The following is an 18,029-nucleotide window of genomic DNA, read 5'->3' as shown; positions in this document are numbered from 1 at the left end:
AAACAAAACTCAAGCAGTTAAATCCTGAGAAACTGGTAGACAGACAGAAATAGCAGGCTTAAGAGATGTTTTTGGCCTCATTAGGAAATATGAATTTTGCATGGCAATGTAGGGCAGAGCTAAGATGAAAGGCAGCGTTTCCTTCTTTACACCCCTGTCACCTTCTGTTGTGAAAGATTCCCCAAGTTAGAAGGTGTCAAAATGTTTCCAATCAGACTGCGATGATTTTGCACAGAAGCATGATGTGTGGTCCGATATGAGCTCATCTACACAGTGACAACAACACTAAACAGCACATAAACCTCTGACATGAAACTGCTCTGTGGTACCTCAAAACTTTCTTCTTATTCTTAAAAAACACTTTGGTCTCTGTCTCAGCCCACTACATTAGATGGTTAGAAAGTCAGCAGTGCATGTTACTAATAGAAGGCAGATTGCAGGGGTCTGCAGCGGTAATGTCTTGGCAGAGAGCAAGCGCTTCAGCGGATCAGTGTTTTAACCTGCAGGCTCTTTTCAGGAGGTCTGAGAAGTGGCAGGTCACTATACAGCCTAAGCCTATTTAAGGAGGAGCATACCAGCACCTCCTGCAGTTTCACAGAACGGGGAGGGAGCTGCTTTGAAAACTTTGTAGGAGGAAGGATCATAAAACATGCTGCTGAACAGCCTACTAAACATGGCATGGTGAATCCAAGAACATAACTCATAATTGCTTTGATAATCCTCACTCTCTGTGTGTAAGCCGGAAAACATGGTTTGCAACATATCTTTGAGACAGCGGTGTCTCTGTTCTTAAATATTCGGAGAAGTTAATTAATTCATTACAAAACACGGGACACGGTGGTGTTTGTTTTGCAAAAGAGGAGCCCAGGGTAGCGCCTTAAATGCTATTGTTTGGAATGATCCCTTCTAACATAATTGTTTGTGGTTAGCTGGTTAAACATGGTAGAGGCTGTGTGCATTTTCTCAGGCAGCGTGACACAACAGTATCATTATGTGCCCAGTGGGAAGGAACCTTCCATGAACCTCCAGGGTTTTATTCTCCCACAACCTACTGAGGGGGTTGGTGTGGTAGCCTGTAAGAAGGCATGCATATGAAACAAATAAAGGGGGTGAACGCAATATCTGGTCAACTAGGCACACATGGCATTACGGAGGATGTGAGAGATCAGCGCAAATGTCTGCAGCCCTCGTCCGAAACTCTAAATAAATGAAACATCAACAAAAGAGAGACCAGTGGCTTTCCCTGCACTTAACAAAAACATCTGATGCGCATTATTCCTGACAGAGCATCAGACTCAGGATGAACAGCTTGGCTTTTTAATAGAATGAGTTTCCTCTGTTCTGTGTCAGCGGCCATTGACAAAAGGCTCTGAGGGAGGCAGTCAGTTGGGATTTGCAAAAGGTGACCAGAAATGTCTTCTGAAGGATGAATAACAACATTAGAATGTGGAGATAAGACAGTTGACACAAGCCTGTATCTCCCCCTAGTGGCCAAATGACTTGCCACTGAGGAAGACAAAAGAGAAAGAAGAGGTTCCAAAAAATGTTAAACCTCTAAATGTTAGAGAAACAAGCATAAATTCCCCAACTGCACAAAAGCTTTTCAATGGTTTAAGACAGACCATAATAACTTGCTGGAAGTAGTGTGTGAAGTTGTTCTACTGTTTGGCAGTGGCACAACCATAGTTGTTTATCATCACCACCGTAAGCTGAAAAGCCTTAATGAAATGCAGATTCATTTTATTCTTTATTCTTTAGCATCCTGTGTGCATTCTAAGTGGGAAAACATTTTTCTTAAAGTAATTATGAGGTTTTGTGGGCAGTTAGAAGCATCCAAAAACCCCTTTGCTTAGACAAAAGACATTTTTTAGCGGATGACATATGCATGTTTACAAAACAGTACACAATATACAAAAGAGCATGATTAATATTTAGATGATAACTTTTAGTTTTGGACATCGTTTTCTGTGATTAAACCATTATGCTTTGTTAAATGTGTCTATACCACACTGGACACACAAATTGGAAGTAAATAGGTTATAAACATAACACCACGTTTTATGATGCAATAAGAGTAGACCATAGAATTAAGTTTGTGACTCTAAGAAAGGTTCTGGGAAGATGGAATCTCAAAAGGTCCAAACTTAAAAATCACACAGAACTTGCTAAATATATCAAGATGATAAATACATAACAAAAAACATGTACTGATATTTTGTGGAATATATTTCTGAGCCTTTTAATGCAATGCCCTCAATTAATTCTCATCTCAATTCAAATGGTGGCATCACTAATGTTTTTTAACATTCATATAGAACATTTAAATGTAACAAAATACTATTTAACACAACATTATATCAATCTAAAACAACACTGTACTACAATGGACGTTTTACTGTTGCTGTAGGTTTTACTTACCTTAATGACAAATTTGACTGGAGCCATTGAACAAAAAACAGCTGTCAGGAACCTGAAACAAGTAAATAGGTGGTGGGTTACACATGGTAGCCTGCAAACAAACTGTCAAGTGATCATATATCATGGACAATATATAATAATTTGGGACTTATTTTACCACCTGCTGATAAAGTAACAATCGCTGGTTTCCATAGACACAAATTTAGTGTGCTCCTCCACAATTAACTCTAGTTTATAACGACCTTACATTCATATTCCTAGGTTGCAGTAATAACTAAAGTAGGACACTGTAGTTTCTTGTAGATATTTATTGGGGTAAGGGGTTCTTCCAAACACGTTATACTGTAATGTTTGTTAGTCCTTTGTATGGTGAGACAGTTGCAAACTATTATGTTTTAAGCAAGTAGAGTGAATCAATCTATGGTTATGCTATGGTCAAGTGGTGCAGAACAACTTGGACAACATCAACGTGGCCTCTTCAGCTGTAGCTGGATTGAGTTTAGTAGCTAAAGTCTACATGATTGTTGCTGCGTTAGCTTTAGTTGCATCGGGTCGTTAAATGTTTCGGTACAACAGCTGCGCTCACAGCGGAAGGATTAGCTTATTGATAAGAAACACAAGTAGGCTAACGTAAGGTCACGAACTGCAAATGATACGTTAATTATACTACAATAGCACTATACAAATATATATATCGTGGTGTAAGTACATTATTGAAATTATCAAAACATTTCTTCATACCGCCAAGAGTTTTGAACGTTTGTTTGGCCGGGCCGCGGAAGATGACGTCACATTCCGTTTGTAGTCCTTCAACTGCAAAGCCCGAGTGGGGTGTGTTCAGCGGGAGGCTTCTCTCAAAAAACACTTCACAAACACCGAAAAGGAAAGGAAAAAAATGCCGTGTGGAGCCTATTGTTACGAAGTCCTCGGTTTTCTGTCTTGACCATGGATGTATTATTGACATTTTTTACATACTTCCTAAAAAATGCGACTCTTAATCGTATAGGCCCCCACGAGGACCCAACGCTGTGACCGCTACCATGGAAACGAGTTGCATGTCGAAGAAGCCTTCATACATTTAAAAGGTTTATGTTAAATCTTACCTCTAATATTGCTCTCAGGAAACAACAACTACCATACATTTTAATAATTTTGACACTGTTTATTTTAGTATGACACACATGGGGTTTATGCAAATGAAAATGTGTAATTTTGATCAGGCATTATTGCTAGTCTCACTATCAGAGCAAAGGCGCTTAACATAGAAGCACGAAACGTAGCTTTTTATGTCACATTTGGCAGAACAGTCAACCATTGTGTCTTATAACTAATTTAAAGAAACGCTAGACTGTGTTTAATGTCAGGCCGAGGGACTTTAAGTGGTCTGGAAGCCAGCCTGCTTCGGGGAAATAATACTGCGTGAAGGATGTCTCGAGTTGTCAAGAAATCTCCCTCTCTTTGCACGGATCTACCACTGGACAACACAGATATCTGCAACAAACTTAATCTGCTGAGGACGCTGCTGACGTCTTGTTTCGGCCCAACAGGTAGACTAAAACAGGTCCATAACAACATCGGAGGGCACGTTGTTACCACCTCCACCTCCTCAGTGCTTCTTCCAGCCCTTTCCTCCTCGCAGCCTTTTGTTAACTTGATAACAACCTCGATTCTCAATCACGTTTCTCGTTTCAGTGACTTCGGTTTGTTTGCTGGTATTCTTTGTCTGGCTCTTATTGAGCAAGTAAAGCGCTCTGGTCTCGGGGGAAATGTGGCCATCAGACTGAACAAGCACTTGTTGGGCCTGAGCGTCGGTTACCTCCAAGGAGAAGACTGTGGTTGCAAAGTGAAGCTGGACTTCTGCAGCAGCCAGAGCCTGATCACATTAGCTCGCAGTATTATCTCCAGCAAACCAGCATGTGTGCTAACAGAGCAAGAGACTCTCCTCATCAGCAAGTTGGCTGTACAAGCTTTTTTGCTGACAGTTCCTTGTGACACCCCAGGTACAGTCACACTGGGCAGGACCGTGACTGTCCCTATCGAGGGCCATCCTGTGCTAAACTCTGCAGTGTTTCCAGGTTTACTGGTGGACATCAGTGATGACATTAGCCCCAACGAGGCAGAGAACCTAAATTCAAACCCTCTGCGCACTGTGTTGTTCAGTACATCCCTTGCTGGAGACCTTTCTGAACTAGGAGATGGTATGGTTGAGGTGCATGGAGGTGTAGACACAGACTCACAGATCCTGGATCAACTCTTGGAGCTTGGTAAACAGGTGGTTAAAGATGAGGTGAAACTCTTTCTATGCCAGAAGGTCGTCCATCCAGTCCTGCAGCAATACTTGAGGAGCCATGGCATCATTGTGATAGAGAGACTGGGAATCGCACTCATGGAGCCACTCATTCAACTGACAGGTAGGCCTTCACTTAGGTATGGACCTGTCGATAGATTTGTCATTGCAGATTCATATACTGTATATATATATCATATATGTCATGGCAGTATATGTCAGATGTAATGTTATTTCAAAAACAAACCAACTAACATTATTTCATTCAATTTATAAGTAATGCACATTAGCCTCACTCAAAGAATCACTGGAATAAACAAATGTCCTAAACTGTCCAACTTTTAAGCTATGTACAGGGAATGTGTGTTGCATGAATATAACCTAACTTATGCTGTAATTACACAGCTTTGTGTCTGAGATTGTGCATCATGTCTATTTAAAAATAATAGGTGCTCAACCTGTGGCCACATTACATACCACAATCTCAGCCAAGGCCTATGGGATGGTGAGGAATGTCACAATAAGGCAGTTTGGATCCAAGACGAAGCTGCATTTACATCCTCCTGGAGAGTCAGCAATCTGCACTATGGTCCTCTGTCACAGGAATGAGACAATGCTCAGTGAGCTGAAGGTAAGATAAAGTGAGGATGTTCAATAGCATCATTTTTATATCTCCCTTTCACAAAGATTTACCATCTGCGCCATATGTTATTTAGTAAAGATGAAATATAATTAATAATTTATGGTATATAGAGCACAGTTGGTCAATTGTTACACTAACAACATCATTTCTGGTAAAACCATCCATTAAACTGTCAGATGTTTTTAAACTTATTTTATAATGGCCTTTAAGTGCTTTTCAATTCAATTCGATAATTTTGTCCCCAGATGTCATACAGACATATCTTGCAAAGTCAGTTATTGTGGGACAAATGTGTCAGTGTGATGTATGTCTGTGCAATTGTTAAAGGTGGTTTGCCAGAAGACAGAACATGTGCTGAGGCTCACCCTGAGGGAACCCTCTGCCTTACTTGGAGGTGGGTGTACCGAGACCCACCTAGCTGCTTACATCAGACACAAGGTGAGATCCAGTATGTTATTACATATTATATTATATTTTCACACTGATCTCATTAAAGCATTTCTTGATAATGTTGTATTTTCATCTTAGAGCACGATGGAAGTAACAGAGACAGCTTCAGTATTAGGATGCTCACAGACAGAGTATCTTCGTGGCGTGGAGGGATTCTGCCGCTCTCTGGAGTCTGTAGCCATAGCGCTGGAGCACAACGGTGGGAATTCTTTCATGGATCTGACTCATGCTCATCACTGGATGCTCCCTGCAGATGTCATGACAGGATGCGTGGAGGAGAGCTCAGGCTGCTGTGGCTGTGGCGTGGTGCAAAGTAGCCCAAGTAAGAGGTGGACTTCTCTTAACACAAAATACACAGAGTTCTCACCTGCGTCACTGTGTAGAGACACGACTGTGCAGCCATGTGTGTTGGACTCCTTCACAGCTAAACTCAATGCGTTGCAAGTGGCTGTAGAAACAGCTAATCTCGCACTAGATGTGAGATATATAATTCAGGATGTGAACTAGATTAGGTTTTTTTTCTGGTTTAAAGACAGGAATAGTTGCCATTTTACTTTTCAAAGGCGCTATACAGGTCAGACAGTCATCATGTGTCATCATGTCTTGTCTCCATTTTTCGGTGTGGTCTTGCACTTAACTCCAGTGTTTTCTCACTGACTTGTAATGTCACTAATAAAATGCTGATTATATTTGATCATTTGTCACCCTACTGTGAATTTCTTAGTCAGCACAGGTTATTCAAAGCAGTACATTTCTAATTCAGCACCCATCTCACCTCCACTTCTCACTGATTACACTCTGAAAAGTGAAGGATTACACTCTGAAAAGAGTGTAATCAGTGAGAAGTGGAGGTGAGATGGGTCATATGGTTGCTGAATTAGAAATGTACTGCTTTTTAAAAAAAGATTTAAAAGGACCCTTTAATGAGGTATGCAAATGTAATGAATGAGAATACTTCAATGTCTATTGAACAGTTAATCAAACCCAAACTAGTAAAATTCAGCTTGTTTCTACTGCAGCTGCCTTTCTTCAGCACTGAGGGGCGCTGCAACACACGCTGCCTGCCACACATTTCATTGTTGATAGAGCACCAAGACACTACCAGCATTTTTCTGTTAAGATCTCCCACCTTTATATTCCATTATATTTTGCAACATCAAGAATACCAGTCTGAACTCGCCGACTGGTTTAGATAAACTGATAGATGAGCCAAATGACTCTAAATATAAAGTCTAACCTCAGGCGATAAAATGTTCCACATTAACACCAACTGTTCCCAGTGCTCTGTGATGTTGTTGTAGACAGCCTGACAGACCACATCTGGTTCATCTGAAACAACTAGGATAACTGTGACTCAGAAATTGATGACCGTGCTGTGTCGTGACTGTGTAGCTCTTTGGGGAATATGTTATGGCACCTGTGATGGTAATAGGCTCTTGATCCCATAAAACTCAGGCTAAACCATAGACTGTATACCAAAGAGGGCTAAACACAACAAATGGAAGGGAGGTGGCCACAGCAAAGCCAAACCACTCCACAATCTCTCCTAAGTAGTTGGCACCAGACACCACCTGCAGGTATAGGAAGAACCCAGTGGTTAGCCGATATAAGATCTCAGTGAATTTGCCCTCAGGTTACTTAGAATATAGTCACTGATGGCCAGTTCAACATAAAGCAGCAGGAAACCTAAAATAAATCCTGACCTGTTCATGGCTGGCTTTTGAGAAGTTGAAACATTTCAAATGTGTTTAAAATATGTGACGCACATACAGGACATGGATTAAACCGAGTCCTCTAGCCTTTATGCTTTGAAAAGAATAAACACTGCTCCTACCAGTTTTACAGCAATAGTCAGCTGAGTGTCCCTGCAAGAAACCATTCAGAGCACAGAAGAAACCTGCTGCTGCCATCACACCCAGTGGGAATAGACAAATATCCTATGACTAGTAAGGAAATGGTAGATAGAGTGAGTGGTAAAAGGAGGGAATAATGTTGCTCTCCCTCCTGTGCTCTACAAAGACCGACCAGGTGGAGGTATTCTCAAAAACATCGTTTTGCATTTAAGTGCAGGCAGAAAGGTACCATTAAGCCCCACTCCTCATGGGTGGTTACCAGTGCATTCCTTGAAGCGTTTCAGCCTTCAGATTGTAACAACAGGAGATCTCATTTTCAAAGCTCCTTTTGTCAGTGTCAACCTGAAAGTGTTTGGCTCTTTCTTTCATTTACAAAGTGGTTGAACATAGCTACAATGGGTACTCCGGAGACATGAGGATAAACACATTTTGTTGATTTCTGTCAAATGCAATCATTATTACTCTACATTTAAAACAGGAGTTTTAAACATTAAAATGTATATAAACAAATGAAGATGAAATTAATACTTAATTACTAAATGAAGGCATTCACCTATAGTGAACAAACACAATGCAATACCTTGTGATCAAACAGGCTAAGTAGGTTTTAGACATACAGTATATAGCAAAGCATCTCAGTCTGGAGAAGTGTATGGCATAATTGTTTACACATAAAACAATATAAAACTAAATACATCAATGAATATGATAAAATGCTATGAACCTTATGAAGTCAGTGTGTTAAACTGAAACAGGAGATGAGTTGGTAAGTTGTGAAAACCCCGACTGACATTATAATCTCTCCTATATTTTGGTTGAATTCAGGAGTGCATCTTAATGCATACGCCTCCACTGATCAATTATCTTCACATTTCTCCTCATGTAAATGTCACATGACCCCAACCCAAGCTCATGTCTCAGTATTTACCTTTGAAAATAGTGCATGCAAGAGGTCCCAAGCAGCTGATATGTCCCCATAATGCAGGGTTTGTGCGAGGTGAGCATCAGGAGAAATGGTATCTTCTGAAGGAAACCAGACTAATCTGGCTGTGAGTACCACGTGGCGACCGAAGGAGGTCTGTCTCTCCCTGTGACCAAGAGCCCGAGTCCTATCCGGATGATGCAATAATCTTTTCTGTTTATAAGCTAATCACATGTGTCTGTATCACATTAAATACACCTAGAAAGCCTTTGTAACTCCTCCCAAAGCAAAGTCAGAGGAGTGTCAGTCCGCTGAAACACAAGGCTGCTCCCTTTTTCAAATCCTGGTCACAAACATTGAGCGAGGTGAGGTTACGGTGATGGTTTCCACCCTGGAAAGTAAGCCCTGAGACAAATGCTGCATTTTCCTCAAGCTACAATAGGAGTGAACATAATTTCATGGAGGATTATAATCTGCATACAGTCATAAACTACTTGGCTCTGTAGCAAACCACAGTCAGTTGCTGAATAACTGCTGTGCCTGTTAGTCATGTTTAAAGACATGCAGCAGCACCAATCTCAAAACTGTGAGGCTCTGTTCATCATTACAGTAGATGAAGTAGGGGGTGACCCACTGACTTTAAATGGAGCTTTTCCAGTCCTCCTCATAACCAAAGAGTGGGTGGAAAGCACATACCAGGACTGATTGAACTTCACAATATAGTCCATTCAAAATACAGACACAGCCACAAACGCCGATTACAACCATAAATGGGTCTGCAGGATTCAGGAACAATAAGTGGATGATCAGTAGATGAGTGTTTGGTACAGTGCTCAAACCAGTTTTAAATAGCTTAGTCTGCAGTTTGAAATCGTAATTGGACTACAATAGTGAAATGAGTGTGATTCAGCCAAGTCATCTCAGTCTAAATAGGACCACAGAAAATATTAGCTCCACTCATCAAGAAGACAACCTGCTTCTCCTGATCTGAGCACTGCTTTTCACAAATTACTCACTGAAAACAATACACAAGAATAAACGGCCTCACGTGCAGACATTTCTCTCATAATCTGATCATAATCACAGGGAGATTCTCTGTGTTTATGGATTATATGAACATGAGCATTCATCAAAGTCAGTTGCAATGCACAGACGGCTTGTGTAGGCTACTGTTTTCCTAACTGTCATTAAATGTCAGGGGTCAGCTCTTTTAAAGAGGCGAAATGTGGACAGGCTGGAAGTTAACTGTTTAAGGAGGAGTTGTTTCAGCTTGTGACAGATATTTACTGTCACCAATATGGATGAGGTGGAGAAAAAAAAAAAGTATAACACAATTCAACAGCACCTTTAACAGTGTCCTTCAAGATGACCATGCAGTTTCAAACCCCTCCAAAACAGTTAACAGCAAAAACTGAACATTATTGTCTTTATGAAGGGAGGATTCATTGCAGGGCTGTTTCTTTTCTTTTGTTTTTAGAATTTTAGCTAGGTGTACTGCGTAATAAATAATAAAAAAAACAATATTTCTCCAGCCACAAGCTCCCTTTGCTGGTGACATTTCTACATGTTTCCTATGTCATTTTTTTGATAGACACAGTGTATATTCAGATTAACCAGGATGTCTAGCTGTATACAATATGCAGCACTGCACTGTAAATGTGTATAAATGCACTGAGTAGAGTGCATAAGTGCATATAGCCTAGGTTACAACTCATGTTCTTCTCCCCAAATATCAGATCCTCCCCCTCAGTAAACACAAACAGATCAAAAACTCCTTTGCCCCCCTGTCCATTAAAGCCCTCAACAACACCTACGCTGGAATGGAGAGATGCCATTGTTGTTACTATTTTTTATTGTCCAAGTGTCGCTAATCACAGTATTATGTATATCTGTTCTGTTTTTTATGATGTAAATGGGCACATCAAACTGAGGTGCAATCTACCTACTGTTGTATTTTATTATGACTGCATGTATGTGTTGTCTTTTTACTGTTGTTCACTAATGGTCCAAGACAAATTTCCCATTGGGACAATAAAGTCTATCCTGCCCTATCCAACCAAAGTTAACAGTCCATGTTCCAGCTGCTGCAGTGCTAAAAATACATTTGGTTTAATAATGAAGTCAGTATTTTGTGTGACTGTAAGTACTTGAAGAACAAAAACACCAGAGCAGACATGCTTTTCAGTACATTTTACTTGTTTTGTAACATGAATCCTCGGCCTTATCTGAAGAGCCTTTTGGGATGCTTTGTCAGTGGAACCTGAGATCAAAACAACTCCATTTAGGGAGTAGTTAAGTAGTATATTTTAGGTTTGTGACGTGTAAGTTCCCATTCTCTAAGCAAGAAAAAAAAAGATAATACAAAAACCATTTCTAAAAGACAAACAGATCCATAAACACAAAATGAACAGTGTTGAGGTTCAGCCATTGTCTCTCTCTCTACAGGAATGAGGCGAGGTGGAGAAAACAGAACACCACTCTCTGCTGGAGAAAGGAGATAACAGTTGGTGCCATTTTTTTTAGACCAACAGATGAGGGACAGGTCACACACTCCTGGAGTGCTGGGTGAGCTGGAGACATTGTTGGGCACTAGGCAAGGGAGAGGGTACATGTGGAAAAACACAAAGTACACATTCTAAAATAAGACTAAAAAGTGAGAATACGCTTAATATGTATATGTGCAACAGTGATAAAAGGCACAATAGCACAGTGTGTCATGCTTTACTAGTTTCCTTTAAATTAACATCAGAGGTCAAGTGAGTCTGGGGATTCGTCTTTCAGTCTGTGCTCACTTGGTTCAACCAGATATTAACAGCTGCTTAAATGCTTATGGTGCTGAGAGAGGGGGACCAATGTTAAAGGACTGCATCGTTTCAATGGGAACACTTGACTTCAGCAGCTTGAGTCCATCAGGGATAAGTGGTGTTCAAATCTTAAATGACAGGACAGCAGACATTGTGTGCTGCCTCAGTCTTACCGTCACTGAAAGCCTGTACTGTCACTATGAATCACTGGGATTTATCATTCCGGTTTTGTACATCTATGAGAATGTTACAGGGATATTTCAGGCAGCAGAACTACACAGCAAATAATGGTTTTGTTGGTAACTGTCAACTGAAATTATTTTTCTTGACATTTCGTAACAGAAATATTCTATGATTCTGAACAGATTCACATCCAAATAATCCAAAAAGAGCAGAGAGGGAAACATGTGTCACAGCTTTACAACTTTGTGCCAATCTTAAAACTTGGGCCATCTATAACTCCCTCCAGCTAACCTCATATACTTGACTATTCTACTGCCTCAAGGGGGATCTTGAAATTAATTCTCATTCAGTGAGACGTGACAAAACGGGAAAACAAATCTTTCAAGAAGGATGCAGGCTTATATCTTCCCAATAACATTTGGCATTTTTAAATCAAAACATGTTTCAACAAAACAAAAAAAACTGTAAATTACTCCCTAGTGAACAGATTTAGTAACAGTTCCTACAATTTAAGCAGACCACCTAGGCCTCAACCATGAAAAAAAAAAGCTCTGTGCTCTCACAGAACTGAATGTGTAACAAAAGACATTTTCTACAGGTCTAGCATCAGTCTCATCATACACTGATAATTCAATAACTACAGAGATTCAAGGTGGCAGTGTAAACAAAGACTAGAGTGTTGGAGTCAGTTACACAGTATCCAGCTTTGATTACATTTCTGTGGCATCCCACAACTGCAGTCTGAACCTAGCAAAATATATCTATAATGCTACAAGCGTGTAACTGGAATCTGGGAGCAGTGTTGCACACACTAATTTAATGGGCAAACCATGTTACTGGCTTCAGAGCTTGACTGACAACACTGCCTCTGTTCAAATCTACACACTACTTGAGTAAATACTATCAAGTATAATAATACTACTAAAAAAGGGACAAATTAAAGGAATAGAATATGAATAAAAGATAATATTTAATAAACTAATATGAGAGTAATAATGTTTTTGGTTTGTACAGGGGGTTAGTGAACGTCGTTGGGTGCAGCCCTTTGTTAGCAACTACGGAATAGGTTAGCATCGGTAGTATGACACTGTTCTCAAAATTTAAGTTGCATGTAGCTTAAAGCAGTCAATCAAAAACACTCATGTTTCATCTGGCAACATTTCAGTATTCTCCATTAAGATCTGCTGTTTTATTTTCATTCCTTTTCTGAGGCAAATTACATGAGCACAGATTGCCAAGAGTCCAAAAGTAAAGATTGCATTACAACTCAAATCCATCGTTTGTGAGGAAAAACAAAGAGGGACTACGAGGACAGCTACAGTCCTTGAAAAAAAAAACCCCAATGTGATTTCCCCCTTCCCGACGCTTATGCTGAGCCAAATTAATGCGTATTCGAACTATCTCCTCAAACCATTTGCTCCAATATACTCTCAAAACTGCACTTCAAGCAAAATGTATCAACCAAAAGCTCTGAGACACACTTCAAACTGAGAGAAGGATGGAGAAAGGCAGAGGAGAGCTTGAGGGAGAGACAGATAAAGAAGACTGTATTGGCTTCGAGTGTCTAGGTCCATCCTGCAAATAGTGGGTGAAACTTGGGGTTGGGAGGGAGGGAGGGAGTCTGGGTCAGGTTATGGCGATAGATAGTAAGGACAGGGCGGCGGCGGCGGCGCTGCAGTGGCCCCTGCCTCAATGTCGACCTCAATGAACGATGAGTGCCCCGGCAGCGTAACTCACGGAGCTGTCCTGCCAGTTCCTGCACTCACTTGACTGGGCGTAGTTCAGGAAAGTGAAGTTCATTTCTAAACCAGACTTCCTCAGCTCAGCCACAGCCTGAAAAACAGAAGCATCCACTTGGTCACGGATTCACACCATATGCCAAGTGGGTTTACACACCCAGGCAATAAGGACAGTGTCCCATTCTCATGACAGGAGGTACATCTCTCAACTGACAAACATATTGTTTTGTGGAATTATAGGTTTTGTTGAATAAAATAAGTAACCAGCTATAGACTGCAGTACAATTCTCAATTCAACATTTTTTTTGCCTTGGACATGCAGTTTTGGCCTCAGTCTTTTTGCAGAATGTAGGGTATGCTGTCAGCTGGAGGAATAATCTGACAACAGATGTCAATTCTGCCAGCAACATGACAAAAATGACAAATGAGAAGCTGTTTTTGTTGACCGCCATCCGAAATCAACGGGCTGTATCAAAAATAATCAAGAATTCTGGGTTCATGTTGGTCACGTTCAGTCTACTGAACCACCACCAACATGTTAGAGTACTAACACACATGATGAGTCTGTTGCTCTGTGGTAGGTTACTTACATTTAGCAGCACTCCGATTGGGTGACGCCCACAGATGGTGTTGCGGTACTTCTTCAAGTAGTTGGTGAAAGACATGGGATCCAGCTGCTCTATAATACCCATCCCCTTCACAGGCAGAAAAGTAGGTGGAACAAATGTTATAAACCTTTAATATGCCATCCTGACTATACATTTTTATCTAAAGACACGGTTATACTAAAACAAAAACAAAAAAAATGCATTAAAATTTACATTTTCAACCTAGCCAATTTATATTATATTACATTTTTCAACAAATGTATTTGGTGATATGACAGTATTACTTTGTGAAGGGCACCTACTCCAGGAAACAAGCTTTCTTATCACAAGAAAATAAAAATAATTTTCTCTATGTCACACAGATGACGTATTTAAAATGCCACCACTATTGATCATAGGAGCATTATGGGTGTCATGGTAACATTAATGTCAGATTAATATGCAGTGCGTTACCGCGACAGCTGTGTATGTGGCTGATGATAGTCAAACATATCTCTGTGGTTACCATTTTGTCAAGATTCTCAATAGACCTGTAGATCTCCCCTTGAGATTCATCATAGTATGTGTAGCGGAATCGTTGACCTTCAGAGGAGAAATGAAATTAGAACAAAGCTGGACAGAAACATGTCAGATTTAGATCTGAATTACTCTGAGATGGCAAACTATACTTCTATTGAAAGGATGGCCTCGAGAGTGATGGTTATTTTCATTTGTCAGTACCTACCCCAGTGACAGAAGTCGGAAGATATGATGAAAAGGTTGGTTGGATCTGCCAGATACTTGCTGAGCAGCTTCCCATATTCCTGTTCCTTAGATTCACTCAGGGCACCCACAAGCACAGGGACGATGCTAAACTCGTCTTTGTGGCTGAAATATTAGATTATGGAATGGAATAGAATGAGAAACTTGAGCACAGTAACTGCACCTCTCTCTATAAATGGTGTCATGGGTGAAAAATCAGCATTTGTACAGTAAAACTCCAGCCTGTTGCATGATTAAGTGGCACTAGTGAGTTGCACCTTAAAACTCTACATGACACATCGATATTTCGATTCTTTTTTTCACAGGTTTTAGTGTTAAGTTGTATGGACAATATGTACTGGGCTAATGTGTTCAGCCTCATACTACCTCATCTCTGCTTTTCTTAAGCAAGAAAATGCCTCCAACTCCTGCCAGCTTAACAGAAGGCTTTATCAATTATGCATGCCATACTTTCTATGAGTGCCTGCACCAATGTGATTCCTGGCTTATGTATAGGAATATCTTGTGAAACCAGTTCCTTTGAAAATGTAGTGTCACTGCTATGTGCCTTACCTCTCCATGGCTTTAGCAGTGTAAGGCAAGTGCATTTCAATACTGTGCTCATCTTCATCTGTCTGCAGAGTCATCCGTTCAAACAACCCAGTTTTCCAGAGATCAGCATACACTGTAAGACACAGGTGAGTTTCACTTTAATATAGTGCATGTTACCATGGTCACGTCATCTGATAGAGCTCCTCTTTTGGGGATCATATAAATTGGGAATCCTAAAAAGTGCCTAGCTGAGTGAAACCTCATCATTGAGAAAGCTGTAATGCTAAGAGTCAGGGAACTGCCTGGTCCCTGGAGGATCATTAAAAGTGTATCACCTCCCAAGACTGCTTGCGTGTTAGAGCTCTTTTCAGGATAGACAAGAACAATTAAGATAAAGAATGGGCCACACATAGCTCTATGGCTGCACAATTTAATGAGTGAAAACAGTAAATACCCTTCTGGTCGATTCTCAGGTCATAGAGAGGTGTTCTATAGACTTCTGCAGGTGACAGGGCACAGCGGGAGAGGGGCACATGGTGTGAGGGTCCCAGGATGAACACCCTGCGACTGAAGGGCAACAGGACTTTATCTCACTCTTTTCAGAAAAGACACACCAGCAGCACTGTTACTGTAAACTACTATCTTAACTAGCATCTGTTCATTCTATGGGGGTTAGTGTCAGATAAGAAACTGTCATACAAAGCAATTTCTTGAGTATGGAAAATAGACAGAAAACAGAATGACTTACGTAATAGAAGGATCAACCTGCTTGTAGGCATGTGCTGCACAAGCACCACAGTAGGTATATCCAGCATGCCTGAAAACATAAACATGTCAAAAAATCAAATGAGATGACATCACAGATGCCATTTGACATGTTCATTGCATCTTTCCCTGCAATTGTCAGTATGTGCTTACGGTGCTATGATGGCTCTAGCAGGTCTGATCGTGGACTGTGCTTGGGACAGCCAGCCCTCTAGTTGTGCATTCAGCTGGGATCCTGAATAGGTAGAATAGGGTTAAAAAAAACAATTAAAAATGATCTTATTTCAGGTCATTAAGGGTGTAGTAAAGATGAGCCAACATGTAACATCAGCATTAACCAACAACACTAAAAACAGAATTGTCTGATCATTACAAAAAGGAAGAAACAGGACAACCACAAGCAGTGAATGAATCAATGTAAATTTGCTATTATTATTTATGTCACTGTAATAATTCCCAAGGGGGTGAGATTTTAAACATGCTCACTGTTGTTGCACACTGCCTAGTTATACTGAACAAATCACTGGTGTTACTCTTTACCATTGTCCAATGCTACTACAATCATGTCAATATCAATCAAAAGCAGCTTATTTTTTCTATAATTAAATCTGCTGGAAAAACACACAGCCAGTATAAGTGATGTTATACGGTGGAGATAGGGGGGATTAACGTTAGCTCAGCCTTTGGATGAGTCAAAGGACGTATTGTTGTTTATGTTAACATGTCTGTGATGTTTTAACTACCGTGTGTGTTATGGTGAAAACGGATTTAGTAACAGTGCAGTGCTAAAAGCTGAAAATGAAAACCAGGCAAGCTTGCTTGGTTCAACAAAAATAAACTAGCGGTTAGCTAGTGAAATGGGGGAAGGGGTGCAACACGAACCAGTTTTCTGCCCTGCCCTTCTCAGTCCTTTGTTTCATGGCAGAGAGTATTTCTGCACTTATGGAAGTCAGGGTCTGACACCAACGAGACCACAGCAATAACAGCAGCTTCAGCTACAACAGTGGCTGTAAAGCTGTTTCAGGATGTGTATAATCTGAGTAGACAGCAGGTAGGCCAGGAAGTTCTGCATTATTAGCCAAGTTAGCTATTGTTTTAAGTTAATGGATTTGATTGCTTGTCAAAAACATGCTGAGCAGCAGATGTCAGTTTGTTTAGGGACATTTCTATCGACCAGACGAGGTAGAAACGCTGAATAAGCTCAAACCGACCCACCAGATGGGATAACAGAGATGAAGCAGTCAGTACAAGCTAACTGTGAGCTAGCTCACTTTTCATCAACTGGATTACCGTTACTACTCTATCCCCCGTCTCATGTGACAACCAGTGTATTCGATGGTTTTTCACCTCAAGTCAGTGAAGGTTACACGAAATGAAAACTACACAGACAACCCAACACACTGCCATGAGAAAAAAACAACAACAGCAGCCTGCTAGCACACAGCCTGCTAACACCGACGGTGGTCTGTTGACAGTTACCCGAAGCAGAGTACCAGCTCCCGGCGTGACTTGCTTCTCTGCACACCACTCGGTTCGACATCTTGGTTCCCAAGCCGCCTATCTTGGTCCGTTTAACCCTTGTCAGGTGGAAACAAAATAGCAAAAGCCGGCGTTCGTTGACCAAGAGAAGAAACAACGCCTGCCAGGACTCTTGCTCGTAAAAGACAAAGGGCAGTCCGACTGGAGAGACAGCTGGGCTAGCAGGCTAACAAGCTCAGTGCTCCGTCAGCTGGCCTCAGTGTTGTTACCGGTTATGAAGTTAGCCGGAGGGAGCAGCTGACGGTGAGTCTGCTCGACAGTCTGGCGAAAGTATGGTGCGAATTTGGAAAGGCACAAACTACAAAATGATAGTTATGTGCTAACACTGCACAGCCAGGAGAACAGAGCCAAGATCAGGAGCTGTCACAGCCGGGATCTGAGGATTACTGGGTTGTCTGTGGAGCCAGGTAAGGGGCGGCACTGATACGATAATCAGTGTCACGTCAGAGGGTTGTGATTGGTTGTTGGATTAGCAAGCGCAATATGATTCGTTGAAAAAACCAAGGGGGCGTGGCCGTGGCCAAG

The 18,029-nt window shown here is 41.0% G+C and overlaps 4 protein-coding genes across 4 annotated transcripts in view; 1 reads left to right on the top strand and 3 right to left on the bottom strand.

Annotated features, from left to right (window-relative positions):
- The window catches only part of slx4ip (SLX4 interacting protein), a gene marked incomplete at its 3' end in the record, with an annotated part of 30,169 nt that extends 26,936 nt beyond the window's left edge, over window positions 1-3,233 (bottom strand). Inside the window, exons 1-2 of the mRNA XM_083988444.1 lie at window positions 3,160-3,233; window positions 2,419-2,470 (exon numbers count right to left, since the gene is read on the bottom strand). Of these exons, the coding sequence (XP_083844570.1) occupies window positions 2,419-2,445 (27 nt within the window). The 5' untranslated portion in view covers window positions 2,446-2,470; window positions 3,160-3,233. The remainder of the gene's footprint in view (window positions 1-2,418; window positions 2,471-3,159) is intronic.
- Window positions 3,234-3,844: 611 nt separating this feature from the next.
- Window positions 3,845-6,305, top strand: mkks (MKKS centrosomal shuttling protein; the record flags this gene model as incomplete). Its single annotated transcript, XM_083988442.1, has 4 exons — window positions 3,845-4,829; window positions 5,155-5,336; window positions 5,676-5,786; window positions 5,877-6,305. 4 exons carry the CDS (start codon window positions 3,845-3,847, stop codon window positions 6,303-6,305), a joined length of 1,707 nt encoding a protein of 568 aa, XP_083844568.1.
- A 944-nt stretch (window positions 6,306-7,249) lies between these two features.
- Window positions 7,250-10,408, bottom strand: srd5a2b (steroid-5-alpha-reductase, alpha polypeptide 2b; the record flags this gene model as incomplete). The annotated part of the gene is made up of 6 exons (XM_083987892.1): window positions 7,250-7,369; window positions 7,502-7,515; window positions 7,633-7,735; window positions 7,911-7,920; window positions 8,580-8,674; window positions 10,388-10,408. The coding sequence occupies 6 exons, from the start codon at window positions 10,406-10,408 to the stop codon at window positions 7,250-7,252; spliced, it is 363 nt and encodes a 120-aa protein (XP_083844018.1).
- A 2,265-nt stretch (window positions 10,409-12,673) lies between these two features.
- memo1 (mediator of cell motility 1) lies at window positions 12,674-17,887 on the bottom strand. The gene is made up of 9 exons (XM_083988445.1): window positions 17,445-17,887; window positions 16,119-16,200; window positions 15,949-16,017; window positions 15,655-15,767; window positions 15,222-15,333; window positions 14,632-14,774; window positions 14,413-14,489; window positions 13,890-13,994; window positions 12,674-13,393 (listed from the first exon to the last, which is right to left on the bottom strand). The coding sequence occupies exons 1-9, from the start codon at window positions 17,503-17,505 to the stop codon at window positions 13,262-13,264; spliced, it is 894 nt and encodes a 297-aa protein (XP_083844571.1). The 5' UTR covers window positions 17,506-17,887; the 3' UTR covers window positions 12,674-13,261.
- Window positions 17,888-18,029: the final 142 nt, after the last annotated feature.

This window comes from Trachurus trachurus, assembly GCF_905171665.1.
Source record: "Trachurus trachurus genome assembly, chromosome: 15".
Taxonomy (NCBI): Eukaryota; Metazoa; Chordata; class Actinopteri; order Carangiformes; family Carangidae; genus Trachurus; species Trachurus trachurus.
Note: the sequence above shows the minus strand (reverse complement) of the source record. Positions and strands in the feature narration are given on the sequence as shown.